This window comes from Dromiciops gliroides, chromosome 6, assembly GCF_019393635.1.
Source record: "Dromiciops gliroides isolate mDroGli1 chromosome 6, mDroGli1.pri, whole genome shotgun sequence".
Taxonomy (NCBI): domain Eukaryota; kingdom Metazoa; phylum Chordata; class Mammalia; order Microbiotheria; family Microbiotheriidae; genus Dromiciops; species Dromiciops gliroides.
Genome location: NC_057866.1, coordinates 198,331,833 through 198,353,753, shown reverse-complemented (window position 1 = coordinate 198,353,753; position 21,921 = coordinate 198,331,833). Strand labels below are relative to the sequence as shown.

The 21,921-nt window shown below is 37.9% G+C and overlaps 1 protein-coding gene across 4 annotated transcripts in view; it reads right to left on the bottom strand.

Annotated features, from left to right (window-relative positions):
* WDR17 (WD repeat domain 17) overlaps positions 1 to 21,459 on the bottom strand; it is a 133,865-nt gene extending 112,406 nt beyond the window's left edge. For all 4 annotated transcript variants that reach the window (XM_043973473.1, XM_043973474.1, XM_043973475.1 and 1 more), the window contains exon 1: positions 21,360 to 21,459. Coding sequence is in view for 1 of the 4 variants with exons in the window: in XM_043973475.1 (XP_043829410.1) it covers positions 21,360 to 21,441 (82 nt within the window). In the remaining 3 variants the exon portion in view is untranslated. The remainder of the gene's footprint in view (positions 1 to 21,359) is intronic.
* Between the last annotated feature and the right edge of the window lie 462 nt (positions 21,460 to 21,921).

Genomic DNA, 21,921 nt, shown 5'->3' with positions numbered 1-21,921 from the left:
TAGTCAGCCTGACTCAGTTCAATAAAAGCATATCAGCCTAGGCAACAGGCCTTCTTCCATTTTGTTTTTTCTATGTGCATATCACATTCTATGTGATAGTTCATCTCCTTAATTGGCAATGGGTGAATCTCTTTGAGGAGCACTGGTATTATCCTAGCGCTTTATGTAGTTGATCCTATGTCACCTATAAGCAGGAACATCTGGAGGACTTCATTTCCCATAGGAATCCTTTTCTATCTGGACTCCATACAAAGTAAACTCTATAATAATAGCAACACCTCTATGGAGCATACATCTTGTTTTACACCTCATTTGATGTTGCTACTGAGAACACAGAACAACATTATCCCTATGTGTGTATCTACCAAGGATCTTATACAAGATCTTGTCACAGAACAGCCTTTAAGGCCTTTATTTTGCTCAGTCAATTTAAATGCTTGCCTATAATCTATAAAAAAATATGTGTCATGGGGGCTCTATACCTGCCAATCATTTATGTGACTATGAATAATAAAAATGACAACAGCCACCATTCATATAGCCCTTGCTATGTATAACAATTATTTTATTTTATCCTCATAACAACCCTGGAAGGAAAGTACTATTTTTAATCCCCATTTTACAAATGAGGAAAATGAGGAAAACAGAGTGACTTAGTCAGGGTTACACACCTATCAAGTGTTTGAGACCAAATTTTAACCACGGTCTTCCTGATTCCAGACACAGCACTCTTCAAATGTTCCACCTAACTGCACCTAGCTTAAGATGTGACCTGCTATAGAAAATCTTGGGTGAATGGTTGACTCTTCCCTTCTTATATTTTCATCATTCTCATGAAGAATCTTATAGAGTTAAGAAAGCAAACAAATTGGCAGTTACTGATATCTTCTTGATTGTCATGGGTATGAGTGTGTAATTATACCCATTATACTTTTCTCTAATTATTTGCTATTTTCTCTCATTAGATATCTTGCAAACATATTCCCCAATGCTTTTAGATTTTTATTGCCTCTAGCATGAATTTCCTTCTTTGTGTACTTGGTTTAGCAAACTGCTCTTCCTGACTTCATTTTTTTTCAACTGCCAGCATTTTCCCACATAGTAGTACATCAGGGAATGAGCTGTTACACATCAAATATGGTGGTTCCTCTGTCATCACTGATGAAAGTAAATCACCAGAGTATGTCACTGAGAGATATGCCCATTTTCCTCTTTCTTTTACTCTCTCTGGTTTCATTTAGAAAATGCTCTTGAAGTTGGGGGCACCTAGGTGGTGTAGTGGAGTAAAGCACTGACCCTGATTCAGGAGGACCCGAGTTCAAATCTGACCTCAGACACTTGACACTTACTAGCTGTGTGACTCTGGGCAAGTCACTTAGCCCTCATTGCCCCACACACCAAAAAAAACCAAACCAAACCAAACCAAACCAAAACCCAACAACAACCACAAACCAAAACAAAAAAACAGAAATGTTCTTGAAGTGATCTGGCTTAGAAGGGTTTAAAGACAAGTTTTCTGTTAAATTCATTTCCCTTCTGCCACTCCATCATTTTGTTAGCTGTTACTATTCGTACTGAGATTTATTTATATATACTTAAATCATGTTGCAAAGAAGGCATTAGGAGAAGAAATTCCTTGAAAGTGGTTCCCCAGGGGCAGCTAGGTGGTGCAGTAGTTAAAGCACCAGCCCTGGATTCAGGAAGACCTGAGTTCAAATATGATTTCAGATACTTGGACAGTTACTAGTTGTGTGACCCTGGGCTAGTCACTTAACCCTATTGGCCTGCAAAAAAAAAAAATAGTGGTTCCTCAAACAGAATGAAATCATAGGTCTGGTCCAAAAATATTAAGCTCTAAGTGCTAGAATTTTGAAGACTTCCTAGAATGCATAACACTTTGCTGAGGCTCTACCTCATCTCAAGCCTTGTAGTACTCTAACCCTCATTCCAGATACCAGACCTGCCAATCTTTACCAACCTACCCTAAGAAGGGAGTTTAAAAAATCACCGAGTCAGCCACTCTGTTGGATGAACCTACCCATTTAGAATGCTTTGGAGATACCATTCCTGTTCTGCTGTTTTCTGGAGCCTAGTTTGATTCTGTAAGTACATTTTCCTCACTGTGTGGTGTAGTAGATACCTACCAGGCTTAAAAAAACATTCAAGATTGAGACTAAGAATCAAGAGATTTGGTTTTGAGTCCTGAATCTTTCATTTCACTAGCTGTGTGATCCTAGCAAATTTTTCTGACCTTATCCTCCTCATCTGTAAATTGGAGATTCAAAGTATTATTAGTGGGGAAAATGTCCTTCGACATCTTAAATACCTTATTAAATGAGTTATAGCGACACTTTTGCCTCTGAACTCTCACTTTTGTGGATCTCTATGTCCTGTGTAAATCATCATGGCTTGCCTATTTAAACTCTAAATATGATCTGTTCCCTCCAGTTTGGCTTACCAGTTGACATTCTGACCTCAGTCTCATATTCTACATTCACAATAGTCTTACAAACCCTCTTTCTATAATAACCAAAGCTCTGATTATAATCTTTTACTCAATACCCTGTGCTATCATCTGATATGCCTTTCTGTCCTGACCTCTTAATCTTGGTCCCTTTGTGCACAGCCTATCATACTGCTGATTATGATTTAATATTGTTGTTTGTAGTTTTAGAAAGCTCATAAGTATATCTGAACTGAATAGCACCTATAAATTAATCTCTGTGCTACCAAAGGAGTTTAAAATGGCATCCTAAATAACTTACCCATGGCTTTGTGTATCTGCACTAGGTCTGATAACAATTTGAATGGGGAGAAAGAGAGAACCTTTGAGACATAATTGTCAGGTAATTGTAGAGTGATTTTTTTTTCAGATAAAAATATGCTCAGTTTTCCAGGGTTTTTCCAAGTTATCATTAGATACAAGCCATTTTCCTTTACTTTTTGGCATAATCTATACTTTTGGAATAAACATACATATGAACACATGTGCAATTTTTGGTAAATATTCTACATACCAAAATATATACAAAATACTGAAATTATTTTACAAATTCTGAACTTATGCATTATTATTCTGAAATTATTTTACAAATAAAAGGCACATTCCTTGAACAAAATATTTTCATATTTTCCTTCTTCCTTCTCATAAAAGACATAATTGGAGAAATGTCAAAGGATATGAACAGGTAGTTTTCAGATGAAGAAATCAAAGCTATCTATTGCCATATGAAAAAAGCTCTAAATGACTATTGATTAGAGAAATGCAAATTAAACAACTCTGAGGTAGCACTTCACTCTTATTAAATTGGCTAATATGACAAAAAAGGAAAATAATAAATAGATGGAGAAGCTGTGGAAAAATTAGAACACTAATGCATTGTTGGTGGAGCTGTGAACAGATCCAACCATTCTGGAGGAACATTTGGAACTAAGACCAGAGGGCTATGGGACTGTATATATCCTTTGACCCAGTAATGACCACTACCAGGGTCTGTATCCTAAAGAGATCATAGAAAGGGGGAAAGGACCCACATGCACAAAAATATTTACGCAGCTCTCTTTGTGATGGTAAAGAACTTGAAATCAAGGAATGGCCCCACCAATTGGGGAATAGCTGAACAAGTTGTGGTATATGAAATATATATGGAATACTATTGTACTATAAGAAATGAGTGAACTGGCAGTTTTCAGAAAACCCTGGAAAGACATAAGTGGACCGAATCAGAATAAAAGTATACCTCTATCAACAACATTGTGTGATGATCAACTTTGATAGACTTAGCTCTTCTCAGAAATACAATGATCCAGACAATTCCAAAGGACTCATGATGGAAAATATTCTCCACATCCAGAAAAAGAACAAACCTGTGGATTCTGAATTGCAGATTGAACCATACTGTTTGTACTTTTCTGTGGTTTTTTTTTTTTTTTAGGTTTTTCCCTTTTGTTCTGATTCTTCTTTCACAACATGACTAATGCAGAATATGTTTACTGTGATTGTACATATAAAACCTATATCAGATTGCTATCTGTCTTGGGGAATGGGGAGGGGAGGGATGGTGGGAGAAAAATTTTGGAACTAAAAATCTTATGAAAACAAATATTGAAAACTATTTTTACATGTAAATGGAAAAATAATAAAATACTTTTATGGTTTAAAAAAATAAAAGACAAGAAAAAATTAAAAGTTACTAAAGACATTTACTTAGAGGTACGGCGTAGTATTACATTAGAGAAAAGAGATTTTAAGAAAACAAAGTAGCTCAAATCCAGAATTACACTAAAAAAATAATACAAAAAGTATGGGAAATATTAAGGATGCAATTTCTAATTTACTGTTTCTTTTGAATAACCTATAATTTCCATAGGAAGGTTGGGCTATTGAGAGACAAAATGGAATGGGAGAAAGGGCTGAATTTCAAGTGAAAGGACACTGAGCTCAGTATAATCCTATCTTCCACTCACTGCACCTGGGACCCTAGATAAACCATGTAATTTCTCTGAGGCTCTCTTTCCTCATCTGCACAATGAGGGGATTAAACTAGACCTTGACAGATCTGAATTTGTCATCCTATAATCTGCAGAGCGTGAGGGCAGTAGCTATTACCAATACTTATTTTGAGAGGACTAGCCTCTTTTCCTTCTGAGGTTTCCTGTAGTCATCCTTTAAATGCTGAACTAGCCTAGGATTTGGAGACAATATGTCCAGAATGATCCTCATACTGAAGAATTGCCTTTCCTGTAAGGAAGAAGTGTGAGACCTATTTATCAGAACAGTAGAAATTTAGGGAGTCTTTTTACCTGTGTGCCTTTCTTTTTATGTCTTTCTTTGTATTCCATTTTAGGTATATGTACATGCATGTGCATAGGTGTATATAGTGTATGAATATATACACACGTATACATGTATACACATATCTAATCAGTGGGAAAGGGGGAGGGAAAATCAAAGCTACTTCAAGGCTCTGGTCACCTGAAGGATGGTGGTACTGTGATGAAATAATGAGATTTACAGATACTCAAACACCCACCTGGAGATTAATCTAGACTGATTGAATCAAGTGAGAATGATAGCCTACTTCAAGTTAACTGATGTAATCAAACCTTGAGAACACCTTCAGAACCAATGGATTTGGATGATGCCAACCAATCAGCTTGAAGCAGTGTGTAGGGACCCGCCTCTGTTCCAGACCTATAAAAAGCTTCCACAATGAGTTTGCTGGAGAGGTTCGTGATTGAAGCAGGCTTGTGGCAGAGGGACTTGAGGGAAGAACCAGACCAGGCTGGAACTCTAGGCTAAATAGGCTTTTTTCTTAAATTTCTGAACTCCATGGGAATATCTGTCTGCAATAATAAGTGTTTAATGCCCAAGGACTGGTGCAAAAGCTTCTAATTTAAGGCGACCGACAATTTATATTTTAAACATCACAGGACCAAGAACAAAAATGAAGACACCATTATTAAGAACAGGTGTGGAGAAAAGATGCTAAATTTGCTTTTGGATCTATTCTATAAGGTATTAGTGGCACATGCAAATGAAGATGACAAAGGCAGGATAGACAAGGGTTCTGAAGCTTGGGAGAGAGGAATGAAGACATACATTTGGGAATGATTTGCACAATATGATAGTTAAAGTAGTGAGAAGAGATGAGATTGTCAGAGGAAAGAATATAATGGCAGAAAAGGATCAGTGACAAAACATTGAGGAATATTTACAGTAAGTGGATAGAAGGAAGAAGAGGCACCAATAAAAACCATAGCAAAGGAACAGACAAGGACAATAAGAATCCTGCACTGTACCCAAGGCCTTGGAGGGAGAAAGAACTGAAAGAGGACAGTGGGCAACAGTATTCCAGAGAGATGAAGGAGGGTAAGGACTAAGAAAAGACCCTGGAATTTGGCAAATGAGACCCTTGAGAAGACAGTTTCTGAAAAGTGGAAGAGATTGAAATTAGAGGACAAGGGGCTGAAAGAGAATGTACAGGGACAGAGTAACTCGTGTTGTAGACTATCCTTTCAAGAAATATAGCAGTAAAAGAACAGGAGCTAGAGAGAGGACCCTGTGGCTTAAAGTAGGGCATAGCTGACTGGAGGGGATGAGCTTTTTAAAAAATTCATTATTTATTTATTTATTCAATCAGTCAGTCAAGTCATCTATTTGTTTGTTTATTCCTCCATTTATTTGTTTGTTTGTTTATTTTGCAGGGCAATAAGGTTTAAGTGACTTGCCCTGGGTCACACAGCTAGTGCCAAATATCTGAGGCTGGATTTGAACTCAGGTCCTCCTGAATCCAGGGCCAGTGCTTTATCCACTGCGCCTGATGAAACTTTTATTTTTCAAAGACAGGGGAGATATGAGCATTTTTTTCAGCTGGAAGGGTTGAGAGGAAAACACAAAACAAGGAATAAGTCCAGATGTAATAAATGTATGCAGAATACTGAGAACAGCAGAGAGTAAACAGGTCCTTAGAGAACCCTGAATCCTTCAGAGTTCTGCCACCGTTCTTCACCATAGTTGAAATCTCTGGACTTGGAAAGTTCTCTGGGAGGAATATGAAAACTGTCCTAGTTCTCACTCTCCAATTTCTACTCACTAGAATGAATATATCACAAAACACGAATGAGTTCAAGTATGCTAGCTAATTAAATTTGGCTGCCACCATAGCAATTAAAGGTCCTGGTTAGATACTAAATGCAGATTATTGTCCCATTCTGACAGTCCATATTCATTGATTTTATCTGAATTTCACCTTATTCATGTATGCCATGAGTGGCCTAGAGTGAAGACAGCAATAAAATGTTAATAAAACAGGCAATAAAATAGGTGGTGATCTATTTGGTTTATAAATTGGCTTTTTCAGCTACATTTAATTTTAATGCACCAGTGTTTGGTCAAACTAAGTAATTTATATCTCAAGAAATATAAGCTGTTCAATCACTGTGTCAGTTAATAGGAAACTTTTAAAGCAAAAATCAAGTGTAATTTCTTTACAAATATAAATCTAATGGATTAAATGAATAATATATGTAAAACACAGCATAGTGCATGCATGTGGAGACATTCCCCTAAATGCTATTCCTTCCTCCCCCAAAGATGTGCCTGGTACTGTGTTTTTTTTGGGGGGGTGAGGCAATTGGGGGTTAAATGACTCTGCCCCCATGTTCACACAGCTAGTAGTGTCAAGTGTCTGAGGCTGGACTTTGAACTCAGGTCCTCCTGGATCCAGGGCCAGTGATCTATCCACTGCGCCACCTAGCTGCCCCCTGGTACTATTTTTAAAAGCAGCATGTATTGGGTACTCTAATTTTTGTCAGCAAAATTATTCTTTGGCTTGAGACAATATTCAAATGATTCTTATGATTCATTCATTCAATAAGCATTTATATTAAGCACCTATTATGTGTCAGTCACTGTGTTAAATGCTGGAGACATAGATAAAAAGAAATATTCCTTACCTTCAAAGAGCTACATGTATCAGGGGGTAACAACATATACATAGATGAGCAGCTATGTTCTTTATAGAAAAAGTAGTTTTAGGAGGGAAGATACTAGCAACTACAGTGATAAGGATAGGTTTGATGTGGGAAGAGGCCCTTGATTGAGGCTTGAAGGAATCTAGAGATTCTAAGAGACAGAGATATGGAGGAAGTATTTGGGAAGCAAAGTGGAGACTAGGGTACTTCTGCTCCATGTCCCTCAGCTTCCTCAAGTGACACAAACATCCAATATCAAGTGATCTGAATGACATTTGCTCTTTGGTGGTTGTCTGTCTCCAAGCTTAATTAGCTTCTCCCCAGAAAAATGTGCTTCTCAGGGGGTGGGGTTAAAAATCTGTGTGATGTGTATAGGAATTCATTATTGAAACCCAGGCTGACTCTGACTACATGAAAATATTCTGATGCAAAGGAAAGCCATTTTAGGAAAAATTACTTTGACTTAGAAGTTGTCATTACTCTACATGCTTAGGGTTGCTGGAATAAAGTATAAAAAATGGTAAATGCATTGATTTTTTTTTTTACTATTTGTGCAGGTTTTTCTAATGGTAATAAAAAGAAAAAAAATTGCTGTTTGGTGGAATTGGGTATAGTTATTCCCAATGTTAAAAGATAATATCATATGAAACCATTTAGTTCATAAAACAGATAAATTGAGACCTAAGGATTTCTTTGAATTAAAAATAATTTGCCACAGGATCTCTTTAAATGCTAGTTACTCCTGTAACTTTTGGAGTTGCTTTCTAATTTTATTACAAAGAGGTTTGTGAGCACAGGGAGAAAAAAATATGAAAAGAGGTTTTAGAACCTACTGTGAAGTTGAAGTCAATCACAAGTTATGGTTAAGCATCTTTAAAATGATAACAAGTCAATGGCATGATATCTTTTGATATACACACATGATTACAGGCAGATTTTCAGCAACCATATGCTTTGGAAAGGGAACTATAACTCTGAGAACAAGACCCAGCACCAGCCCAACCAAGGCACCATACACTGAAATGCCCTTTATTCTTTCATTCCAACCCTACCTCCCAACCATTCCCTTACCTGCTAATGTCTAAAATAACCTTATTGACACAGTGGTAATACAGTGGGAGTAGTTTCTAGGTTTCAAAGGTATGAAATTTTTAAAACCTACCTCCCACAAATTTCAAAGTATTACCAATGGAATCACAAAGCCCAGGAAGGAAAAAACAATGATAAGACAGCTTTGGGACTCTGCTACTAAATTTAATTTCTTAATGTTACCTTCTATGTTTCCTAAGCTTTCCATTACAAACATTTGGCAGAACATTTTATTCGAGTGCTCATGATTGATAGCTAGCGAGCTAAACAGACACATTATTTTACATACACATATACATACACACACACACATACATGATGCTCTTAAATGTATATGTTGTACATAAAATAAGTTAACCCTATACTTGTTATAGAAACCTGAAATCTCAGATTAAGTTACAAGTGGAAACAAAGCTGGTTAGTGTTCTTGTGTGGGACAGTTAAAATATTATCAGTTATGTTGGCATGAATTTGAGTCTGCTCAGTAAAAACCAAGGAATAATTAACATTTGGATATAGCTAGGATGCATCAGAATACTTATTCACAGAATTATATGGCCCACATAAATTAAGTAACCTACCTGATGTCCAACAGCAAGTTAGCAGCAGAGTGAGTCCTAATACCCAGGTCTCCTGGATGCTAAACTGTAGCCAGAAACAGAACTTTTCTCTGTAAAGTTTGGCCAGTTATGAATTTATATTTAATTAGCAGATGTCACATATGCCTTTTAGCAGCTCTAAACTTCAGTGTCCAAGTGACTATAATATAATTATAACCACAGAACCCCTATGAAAATGATAAGAACATGGGGAAAAAAAACCAAAAACATTTGGCCTTTTATACCCGGAAAGCAGGGAAGCCAAGGAAAGCAGGACAATAGAAGTAAATATCCTGAAATTTGCCATAGAAGCATTTCTGTTATGTAACAAATTGTCTTCTTATGTACTCACTTTATGTAACAGATGTGTTGCTCTTAAAATGTTAATCTAATTTTTGTAAAGAGGGTCATTCTTCAATGTTTCATAAAAGTTTGCTATTTACAAAGATTATGCAGCAAATACTTTTGGGAAGCAATTTTTAAAAAGCCCCACAAATCCCCCAATTCACATTTTATAATTAGGACATTTGTATGTTGAGAACGTGAGTTACTACTCTCATCATCAAACTGTGGACAGAGTATTCCTCTTTGTGCAGGAATAATGTGAGATGACATTATCTTGCTTTAGACACTGTTGATCAATAACTGTGGTTTACTCTGGGGTGTCAGTATGGTATATACTGTCCTGAAGAGAGCCCTCTAGCACTCAGGCCTTCCTGGCTTTTAGATCCAGGCCCCTCTCTGAGTTTCTGTGTGGGCAAGTTTCTGGTCCTCCATCGCTTCATCATTACAATGAAAGGGATACAGGTGAATGAGGACCATCCATGATACATGGCTTAAGTTCCTATTCAATGTAAACCAGGGCAACACTACAGTTGCCTTAAGTGAGCCCTGGAATGGATCCCAGTGGCTCCCTTGTTCCACATGGGTATAAGATTGGGCTTACCACCTCCCAACTTGGGCTCCCCAGGACCTTCCAGCTCAGTTACTAATGCCTTATGAGGCAGGCAGTGTTGCTTCCTATTCCCAACCCAACACCGCCAGAGAGCTGCTCCATCTCAGGCTCATTATCAACTCCATGACAACACATGATTATTGAACCTCCTAATTAATTAATTGTCTGTGCCTGTAAAAAAAATGAAGGGAGTAGACTAGATGACTTCTCAGTTCCTTATGGTTCTAAGTAAGATGAAGGGAGAGAAAGGATCAAGAAAGAGCAATAGCAAGGGAAGGAAGAAGAGATGATACTGAGTTAGGTCTTAGAATCTTCTAAATTAAATTTTTAAAAAAAGTATTCAGGGGCAGCTAGATGGCGCAGTGGATAGAGCACCGGCCCTGGAGTCAGGAGTACCTGAGTTCAAATCCGGCCTCAGACACTTAACACTTACTAGCTGTGTGACCCTGGGCAAGTCACTTAACCCCAATTGCCTCACTAAAAAAAAAAAAAAAGTATTCAGGGGGCAGCTAGGTGGTACAGTGGATAGAGCACCAGCTCTGGATTCAGGAGGACCTGAGTTCAAATCTGGCCTCAAACACTTAACACTTACTAACTGTGTGACCCTGGGCAAGTCACTTAACCCCAACTGCCTCACCTGAAAAAAAAACACAAACAAAACAAAACGTATTCAGACAAAATAAAACACACCAAACAAGAGTCTCTCAAAGGAGAGACACCTTTAACACTGGAATGGGAATCCTGAAATAAACTCTGAACTTAAAAAAGTGAGAGTAAGATTATAATTGCCCAAGGATCCACAGACCAAAGAGGGGGCTACCTACAAGGCATGATTTGAAAGACTCCAGAAAACCGGATTCCTAAAACACTGATGCCTCCATCAACCTTGTCGTTCTTACCATTAAAATCATTACCTGATGCAACAATGAAAATGGCCAATTATTGGCAAATGCCTACTGATAAAGTTACCTAGATACAGTCATTATCCCATTAGTGGAGGCTAATTTATTGGTTTAGCTAAGCGATACCTTTGAAGGTGAACAGAAGTGAAAAACCCTGGGGTCCTCAGATCAACTTGAGGTCAGAGGCTAGAGCAGGTTCAGGACAACAGGATACCTTGGATAGACTGATACCTATTCACAAGAACAAGAAATGGGGTGGTGGTAGGACTGAAAGGGCAAATTTTATTTTCTTACAAATTTGTCCCATTAATCCATGCCCTAACACAGGGGGTTCTTAATAATTTTTTGCATCACCAATCTCTGTGGCTGTCTGGGGAAGCCTCTGGGCCGCCTTTAGAGAATTATGTATATAAAATGCATAAAGTAAAATATAATTATAAAGGAAATCAATTATATTAAAATATCACTAGCAAATATTTTTAAAATACTATTCACAGACCCAGGTTATGAACTCCTAATCTCAAGGCTAGTTTGACAACTGAAAACCTGTAATCCTGATTCTGGTCTTTCCTACATTCAAATCTGGGAACACTGTTGTTGTCTAGCAGATTTCAATTGCCTTAAGGGGCACACCTGAGATAAATTTCTAAGCATAAATATGTCTCAAACACAGAAGACTTTAAATTCAGATCAAAGCTTTAATTATACAATGAAGAAATTCAACATATAATATAATTTATGGAACCAGATAAATTAAAAATCAGTTACATTCAATATCATATAGTAAGTAACATGCTTTACTTCAAAGCTTCCCATAGGTAAGATCACCCAGGTTAGTCCTTATTTTAACATCATTACAGTTATTTAAACCATAATTATCTAAACTTCTGGATTTTTCCCATGACTGAATGCAACAGAAGAAATAAAAGTTGTTTGTGGCTTATACTAACAGCCTGTTTGCATTGGAAACAGAATTTTTGTGGAAAGGGCTTTGGACTACATCAGACTGAGTTCTGATCTTGCCTACTGCTGTTAAATTAGTTATGTGGCCTTAGGGAGGTTCCCTACATGCTCTGGTGCCTTAGGTTCAGCTACTCAAAATGATAGGTTTGGATTTGATAGTGCATAACGTCTCTTCCAGCTCTATGTCTATTATGCTAAACTTACCCTACTAGCTCTTTCAAGTCTGTTAACCAGATTAATGATATTTTAAGTATACAATATTTTATTGCACTGTCTTCTTAATAGAAAATGCATGCATAGCAATTTATGCTCAAAGCAGTCAATTTATCTTAAATAGGCCTAGTGAATATTTACTAGGCCTTACTTAAGTCATCTATTAACATCTGATACTGCATCATGAATGTAGAGGTGAACTTGGGTTATTGAGGGGATAAACTCATGGAACACAAAATCTGGAGCATCCTACCAAGGTAGGAAGGCTTTGGATGTGGGTACCACAAGGGATTATTGTAGATGGTATAAGAAGATCAATCTAGTTGTGGTTAGAGGAAAAAATAAGGCCAGGGTCTCCCACTGCATTCGGGGACATCTCCAGTCATCCTGATCTATATCTTGCCATGGGACCCCAATGGCTCAGGAGGAGAGAATGAGGCTAGAGACTTTGTACAGTACAGCCTGCCTCACTTAAATGCAATTCACTGCAAGTCAGAACATTACCCAGGATATCACGGCCCTTTTCAAGGAAAGAAGGACAAACAACAACAGGGTCAAAACAACAAGAGTTTTGCTGCTGTTATTTAGTTGTGGTTAGAGAACTCATCTTCAAAGACTGGTAAACCAAGGTAAGGAATTTTTTCAGTCATAGCAGCTCATGAAGCAGTCTCCTAAAACATAAAAGGGGTAGATATGGAGGGTGGTTTTTACACACCCACATCTTTGAAATTTAAAGCAGTCCTTATTAATGAAGTTCTCAGTTATGAAGGTTGATTAACTTCATGATGGTCATTCTTTTGTAATATCAAGTTTCTCCTGCTACTTTTTATTCCTAGAATTATTTTTGCTTCTATTTCCAAATGACAATATCTTTTTTCATTGTTCATAATTCCCCATCTGCCTTTCATTCAACTGTGATATTAGAAATTGCTTAAATAACTTGAAAGAATAGTGAAACATCCCCAAAGCCTAAGTAAGCAAAAGTGTCTCATGAACAATTGTTACTATAATTTACTCCTACCTGGCTTTATCTCAAATCTAATGTAAAAAATTGTGAAATTACTAAGTGTAATATAAATGGTTTTTATTGATTGTGGCAATTTTCTACGTATACCTTAATTATATCAGCTTCCTGGACCCTACATATGATTATTAGAAGTACCATCTGGCAATAATCCCTATTGTACTAAATAGGGCAACAAGTTATTCTATCCTTAACAAACATTACTATAGACGTTTATTATACATTATTTATGCTCCCATGCAATCTTATGGAATACTGTAAGTCCTTAGAGTTTCTGGCTTATCACTTAGCCTTCTGAACTACATTGCTTCTTGGATTTTACATGGCAGTTTCATTCATACACACATGTATATATGTACATATATATATACACCCATATGTATATATACACATACATATATTTACACACATATGCACAAATATTTATCTCTAGGATCTAATGATTTAATTGGTATGGATGTTCTCTTCACTGATTCTGATCACAATCCTTTTTATGTCTTAACAAACAATCTTTGATAGTGGTTGGGGCTGAAAGGTTTCATGATCCTGAAGCTACCATGATTATGTGGAGCCTTTCTGCCCTTTCAGCTGAGGCTGACTAGTTTGTGAGGACTTCCTAGACCTCTAGCTTTGCTGACAATGCCTTAGAATGCCCCAGGGCCACAACAACTACACCATGAATGAATGGCAGTATGGTAGGAGTTTTGTGGAGGAAAAATGTTTTAGAATAGAAGCAAACTTTCTCCTTTTTTTTTTTTTTGAACCTGACTTTAACTTCAATGGTATAAGGAACTCTATGAGAAAACTTCCAGTACCAGTAAAGATCAACTCCCTGCTCTACAACTTAGAGATAACCTGAAGCACTGAGAGGTTAAGTGACTTATCCAGAGTCACACAGCTAGTATGTGTAGATGGGGGACTTGGATCTAGGGGTCTATTAACTAAGCCGACCACTGCCCTAACTTCTTCTAGATTTTATTCATCTTATTTTATAATTTATAAATAACAATGTATCTCCCTGATACCAACACCCCTAATTTAAAAGAGAAACAAAACCCCTACAACAATATATAATCTGGTTATGTTTATGGCAGCTTCCCATTAATTATCCATTAATTCTTTAATTTAGGTTGCAAGAAAGCATGTCATGAGTGATATATAACAATTGTTCTAGCCTTAGAATCTGTTCAAAGTCTATATCATTCAAAATAAATCAAAGGAAAATGTCCTGAGCTCTATTGGTTAATGCTTTTTGAATCCATTCTAATAAACAAGAACTTTAAAATTAATTAACAATAGGATAAAAATAGTATACTATACTATGATATTTTATTAAATTGTACATATTTAAAAACTATGTAAGTGTTTCCTTAGTGTTAGAAAATAGTTACCAAAGTTCAAACTGCTTTCCAAGCAATCCTTTCTTTTTTCTTCACATTTGGTCATCTAACCACAAATCTCTAAAGAATATTTTCATGGATAGCTAAAGATGAATCTCTTTGACTTAGCACAACATAAATCATGCTACAAAACTGACTCTTGTAAAGATTTCTAATCACTGGTATAGTTGCAGAGCTTCCAAGAATATTATCCAAAGCTATTCAAAGTATTTACCTTTGCTCCTTTTTGTAATTTTCATGTAGGTGATATGGCTAAAATATTCCATGTTAAAACATAATATTACATGATAATCTAATAACTTGTAGGAACAATATATAAATCCCCAGCATGATTTTTTAAACCACTAGCTTTTACTACTTTACCATACACTGAATGAGTATGGTATAAGAAATAAAATTAAATAAATTAAAAAATAAAATAAAATAATAAGAAAGTGCTAGGCAAAATTTAGCCTATTTCTACAATAATATAAAGGAAGAATAAATGAGGATTAGAAAGAAATAAATTCCTAATTTTTAATATTCTTAATTATTTATTAGCATCTGTTGAAAAATATCCCTTACGAATTCTCATTTCCTAAAGACACATTAAGATCCACAAAATGAAGGTACGAAGAATCTGAAGGAGTATCTGCCAGATGAAACTGATGTACAGAGAGTAGAATAACAGGATTTGGGTGTTTATTTTTAAACTACAGAAAGATAAAAGACCAACAACATATTTTGAAGGCAGGTTAAAGTTGGATTCTAATATCGTCTAACAAAGTCCCATTCAAAAGCCTCCACTTGATCATCCCTTTCTAGAAAATAAAAGCTTTGACAAAAGTTCTACTGATCTGGAATGTTTTGGGGTCCAAGTTTTATGATGGACTGTGCCTGTTGTCCCAGGTCCAGTCCAGCAAAGGTCAGAAAAGGTGCGATGCCAAGACTATGGTCACCAGATGATTTTTTTGGTCTCAGTTCATGAAACTGTCTATGAAGGTATGGAAGAATTTTTAAAACCAATGGTGCTCATATTCATGAATCATTGATCTTTTAAAGTCCTGAAGAAATAGTATCAGTATTAGAATCACTACATGCTTTGTGTACTAAATTGAAACTGTTGAGCAGGGATGTTAGATTCCTCTTAGTATATGTTAATACTTCATGAATCTCTGATTTCATCTACATGAATACTCTCTTCAGCAGAGCAGCTTGCCTATTTTCCCTGATCCAGAAAATAGTCTTTGAGAATTGTTGAGGCCTGAAAAAAAATCCATCAACCTGAGGTCAGGCTTCTCAGAACATAAAACAATATAGCTCATTTTTATCAACTGTTGCTATGCCTTCATGAGTCGTATTTCAATCTAATTCAAAGATGTAGGCAGAAGATTCAAGTACTTCAGAATAGGAGGTACCTGCTCCCCTTGTAAAAATCAATGTTCCTGTGGTCCATGTGAAAGTAATGAGTAATTTTGTAAAATGTTTCAAATTCAAGTGTATTTTTAGCTTTGCTATTATGAAGAGATATTGGGGAAATAATTGGACCACAGTATATTAGAATTGGAAGGGAACTCAGAAATCACTTGGGCCAACCTCCCTCATTTACAGAGAAAGAAACTTAGGTAATTGCTTAAGGTCATAGTTTTAAAATGACAAAACTAGAACCTGATCCTAGGTATCTTGTGTTCCAGGCCAATTTCATTTCTACTATACAAAGTTAAAGCTAAGATTAAAGCCTATTACATGGTTTATTTGTTTAAAACAAATGTGGAAAAAACAAAATGTGAATAAAAAATGTAAAGTATTAATATTAATTAAATATTTCCCACAGATGTATCCACAGAATCCATAAGGCATTTTCTCTGTATTTAAAATTGTACAGGGTAAAAAGGCCAACACAAATAGCTAAACTGAACTAGCCATTATAATACACCATCATTTTGGAAGCTCAGGAGTGTATGTTATTTTCACTCTATGCAAGCATTTTACAAGTATTTAATCTTAAATAAATTTCAAGTTAAAATAGGACTTCCCACAAACTCTTGAAGCAATGGTCTGAAATTACTTCTTCAGAACAGCAATTTCTAAAGAAGCTAATTAGACTGTCAAAGAATTTTCATACATATCCTGATATGAAATAAAAAATTTCTAGGTTGCTTAATTCATTATTTACATATTGAAAGTATTTGTATAACCTGTAGTTGGAAGGGACCACAAGAGGTCATTTGATCCAGATCCCCAGCTTAGACAAGTATGGTATTAGCATTATTCTGATTTTGCATGTGTCTAGTGGGGTAGAATCTCACATAATCCAGTGAATAACTTTTTCTGGAGTACTGTGTTGAGAAAGGATTTTAAACACCAAAACACCTGTTTCAAAAGCAAAATAGGGATAAATAACCCTGAATGGTGTGCTTATTATACCTGTGGTCTCTGGTAGTGGAAGAAGCTGAGGTAGGTGGATCACGTAAGCTCAGGAGTTTTGAGCTGCAGATTGCTGAGTGAATTGTTAAGTCTACCACCAATAAAGTGAGCCACCAGGGTCCACCAGGCTGCCGAAGTATAGGCAAACTGGTCAGGGTTGGAAACCCTACAGGTCAAAGTTTCCCTACTGATTAGGCCATCACTCTACTTTACATTTGCTACTCTGCTTGCTGTCAACTCTACAGAATAAGATGTCTTCCCAGGATTAGCTCATCACTTCTAAACTGCAAACTTGATCCTTGATTGACACCACCTCCCTAAGCCTTCTCTCCCCTCTGACTGGAAGGCTGGAAGGTGGAGTACCAAGCTTCTCCCAATGACTTCTTTTATAGAGCACAGAAACTTGACTTTCAGCTCACTCAACTTTACATCTGCTGCCCAACCGGTTTCAGCTCTACCAAAAGAAATGCCCTAATGCCAAAAAGTGTCGCCATACCAGGTACTCTTTAACATCCCATATCCCCCACTTGTTTCTCTGCCTCCTTTTGTGTCTTCCACTTTACACTATAAACTCCTTGAGGGTAGGAATTATTTTTCTAATTAATCATATTCCCAGTGCTTAGTACAGTACCTGGCACATAGTAGGTGCTTAACAAATATTTATTGGATTGCATGACTACTGTCCAGCCTGGGCAAGATAGGGAGAGCAAGTCTCAAAAAAAAAAGAGGAATAAAAAGATTGATGTATTTAAGTATAAACTCATTATATCTGTTGCAGCCTAGGTATGTGTCTTTGTAAATTTATTTTTGCTATTGTCATTAAATCTTAGGTCAAAGAGAAGAGCATTGGACTTGGAGTCAAGAGGGATACAGATCCAAATCCTGCATCTGATATTTATTAGCTATGTGACTCTGGGCAAATGACTTAACTTTTTGTGCCTCAGTTTTCTTATCTGTAAAATTATGATGCCAATAATACCTGCCACAGAAGTGGGGTGCGGTTGGGGGTCAAATGAGACATTTGTAAAGCACCTTGCAATCCTTAAAGCAGAATATAAATATCAGCCAGTACCCAAGAAAATGATTCATGATACTAGATAGCTAGTTTGTCACAATGGCCTCATCCCCCCATTTGAGGCAATTCTTAGTTTAATGCTATTTCTTTTACCTTTGTTACAATGAAGTTGCCTCTGTATTTGTTTCTTCATTTTGTAACTTTTGCTTCAATTTAATCCAGTACACATTTATCAAGCAACTGTTTTGTGCTAATCTTCATTGAGAGGAAGCTCCTCACTAAGAGGTCACCACACAAAAGAATTCACAGGTCTAGTAAGGGAAAAAAACTGTGGCAGGCACTGGATTAGTCAGCTAAGTGGTGGTGTAGTGGTGCTTGAGTATTACTCAGCAGCAAAAGAACTGGAGCTCTAATAAGTACTTCCTTTGCCTGCCTGTCCCCCTTGTTGGTAACTTAAATTCTTTTATCCAACAGTCCCTTTCCTTAATGGCTGATATAAAAAAATCATCCATCAATCCAATCAATAAACATTTATTAAGTGCCTACTATGCTCTAGGCACCAGAAATACAAGTTTAATGAATGAAATCATCCCTACTTTCAATAAACTTCCATTCTAATGGAGAAGATGGTTGGTATTTGGTCATTCAGTTGTATACATCTCTTCATGACCCCATAGACCATACTGTTCATGGGGTTTTCTTGGTATAGATATTGAAATGGTTTGCCATTTCTTTCTCCAGTGCATTAAGGCAGACACTAGAGGTTAAGTGACTTGCCCAGGATGACACAGCTAATAAGTGTTTGAAAGGGCAAATTTGAACTCAGATCTTCCTGACTTCAGATCCAGAGCTCTATCCACTGAGCCATATAGCTTCCCCTTAATGGAGGAGATAAATATGTATCAAACATATAAAACACAAATGTAATACATACATATGTATACATACACAAAGAAGTTTTTTCTTTTTGTTAAGTTGTATCCACCTCTGTTTTTGTTTTTGACAAAGATATTAGGGTGGTTTTGACTTTTCCTTTTCCAGATGAGGAACTGAAGCAAATAGGGTTAAGGCACTTGCCCAGACAGAGTTAATGCCTGAGACCAGATTTGAATTCATAAAAATAAGTCTTCCTGATTCCAAGCCCAGTGACCTTGCTGCCCTAGCAGTTAATTACAAGAAAGTAGAGGAGGGAAGGCACCAGAAGTGGGGAAAAATTTTAAAAAGGTTTCTTGTAGAAGATGGTACTTGGGATACATCTTAAAGGAAGAGAGGAACTCTCTAAAGCAGAGAGTGGAAAGAAGTATAACCTAAGGATGGGAGTTGGTCAGTGTAAAGGTACATAGATTGGACATGGAGTGTAGAATGTGAGGAACAGAGGTCAATATGGATATATAGCATATTGTAGGAAGGGCAATAGTATCCAATGAGGTTGGGAAAATCAAATGAGTACAGGTTGTCTAAGGCTTTAAAAGCTAAAGAGAGGAGTATATATTTTACCTGAGAGGCAACCAAAAAGGAGCTACTGTTGAGTATGGGAGTGATATGGCCAGATTTATGCTTAAGGGAAATTATTTTAGCAGCAGTATATGAAAAAGACTGGCATGGCAAGGCTAGAAGGAAGAAGACCATTAAGGAGGTCACTATAATAATCTGAGGGAGAGGAGATTATGTATCTGTGTAAGTGGAAAAAACAGGGGAAGGATGAACGAGATGGAAAGGTGGAAATAGGAAGATTTGGCAACTGATGAAGGTGAGGGAGAATATACTCTAGTATAATGCTGAGATTATGAACCTGAAACATTGGAAAGATGGCAATGCCTTTGACAGAAATAAAGGAGTTTGGAAGAGGGGAGGGTTTGGAGAAAAGATAAATTCATTGTTAGATATTTTGAGTTTCAAATGTCTCCCCAATTGCCTCACCAAAAAGAAAAGAAAAGAAATATATATTCAACATGTGATTTTTACAAATTGTAATAATTATACATCTATGTTAACTACATGTAATACTGAATGTTCTTATTATGCACTTCAATGTCATCTCATGAGTGGTGGGCACTTTCATTACCCCAATGGTTCTACTAACTTCAAAGAGACTTCTTGCATAAAAGAAACTCATAGAACTCACGGTAAAGATGACATTCTGAACTTGAGAAATCAACAGCTACATTTAAAAATATTATAAGCTGTAGTGAAAATCTGAAAGCCTTTAATAAAACAACTGTGTTCCTTAGTCTTCCTAAATCGCAAGTCTGATTATCTCACTCCTTCCCACATTCAATAAGATCCAATGGTTTTCTATTGCCTTCAAGATCTAATGTAAGCCCTTCATAACCTAGACCATTCCTACCTTTCCAGTCTTCTCATACCTTACTCCCCTCCACCTAGTCCTTCATCCAGTGACGCTGGCCTCCCTCCTGTTCCTCATACAAAACACTCATTCCATGATTCTATGCATTTTCACTGGCCATCTCCCTTGCCTGGAACAGTCTACTAATCTCCGCCTCCGGGCCCTCCCTGGCTTTCTTCAAATCTCAGCTAAAATCCCGTATTCTACAAGCAGCCTTTCTCAATCCCTCTTAATTCTTGTGCCTTCTCTTATTTCCTATTTTTTTTCCTATATCACCTGTATGTAACTGGTTTGTACATAGTTATTTGCATGTTGTCTTCCCCCATTAGAACGTGTACTCCTTAAGGGAGGGGACTGTTTTGGTTTTGTTTTTTTGCCTGGCAAAAATGCTCGTCGGTTTGTTCAGTCATCATTGTTATTTCTTACATAGTCGCAATCTCAGTTTCTGCTGCCAGTATAACAGTTAAAATAAACTATGCTCTAAACTCCCAGGTGCAAAATGCCCTGGGGGACACATTGTGGGCTCTGGCTCTGCTCTGAGGAAACCTAGAACAGGTGGGTCTCCCTTACCCTTAATCAAGGCAAATCAAACAACAGTCTCAATCCTGAAACCTTCCTGAGGAGGGTTTCTAGATGGGGCACCAGAGTGACTGAGGCTGGCTCGAAGCAGGGCCCCTACCTGACTGTCAGTCAGGATTCGAGAGCTTCGGAGCAGAGACGGAGACAGGTGTGCCCCCCCCCCCACGCACACACACCCCTGATCCCCCAGCTCCCCAAAGCCAGGGGGCAGAAGTTTTGTCCAGTGTCATTCCCTCCTCTCAATTCACCTGACACCTGCACTCCGGTACCACCAGCAGGTGTCCATACCCAGATGCTACCTTTCCCAACCCAGGTGTCTCCACCCCACCCGGCCCCGCCCCATTCTAGAGCACTCTCCTGGACCACCTGGACCGGGACAGTCCCGGCTTACCTGCCAGCTGGAAGCGCCGGCGTCCGCGGTGACGGACAGCGGCAGGTGCTGAAAGCCAGGAGCTGAGAAGGAGGGACAGCATGGCCCCGCCTCGGCCCCGCCCGGCCCCTCCCACCCTCCTGGGCGAGGACTCCCTCTGGGCGGGGATCTGGGCGGGGATCTGGCGGAGATCTGAGATGGGCGTAGCCCGGGAGGAGGGGAAGAGGACCTTGAGAGAGGGGGCGGGGCCTGGGGTATCCACGTGACAGAAACACTGACCTATGATTGACTCTCCCCCAGGGAGAGGCGGGAACAACCAGGGATCCTCGGGATCCTGCGGGAGGTGGTGGTTACCTGGCAACGAGGAATAAGCCGGGAGCTCGTGGCCCCGGAAACCTGGGCAGGGCGGGGAGCGGAGGGAGGAGCTAAGCAAGGTGTGGCTGGAACCTATAGAGGAGAAGAGCCCCCACCCTCCCTGCTCTGAACCCCGGCCTTCCTCTTTTGTCCTTGTACCCCGCTCCCCTTTTCCTCTCTTTTTGTTCCCTGACCTCTTACTTTCCTTTTCTCCTCCCCTCCTTTACCT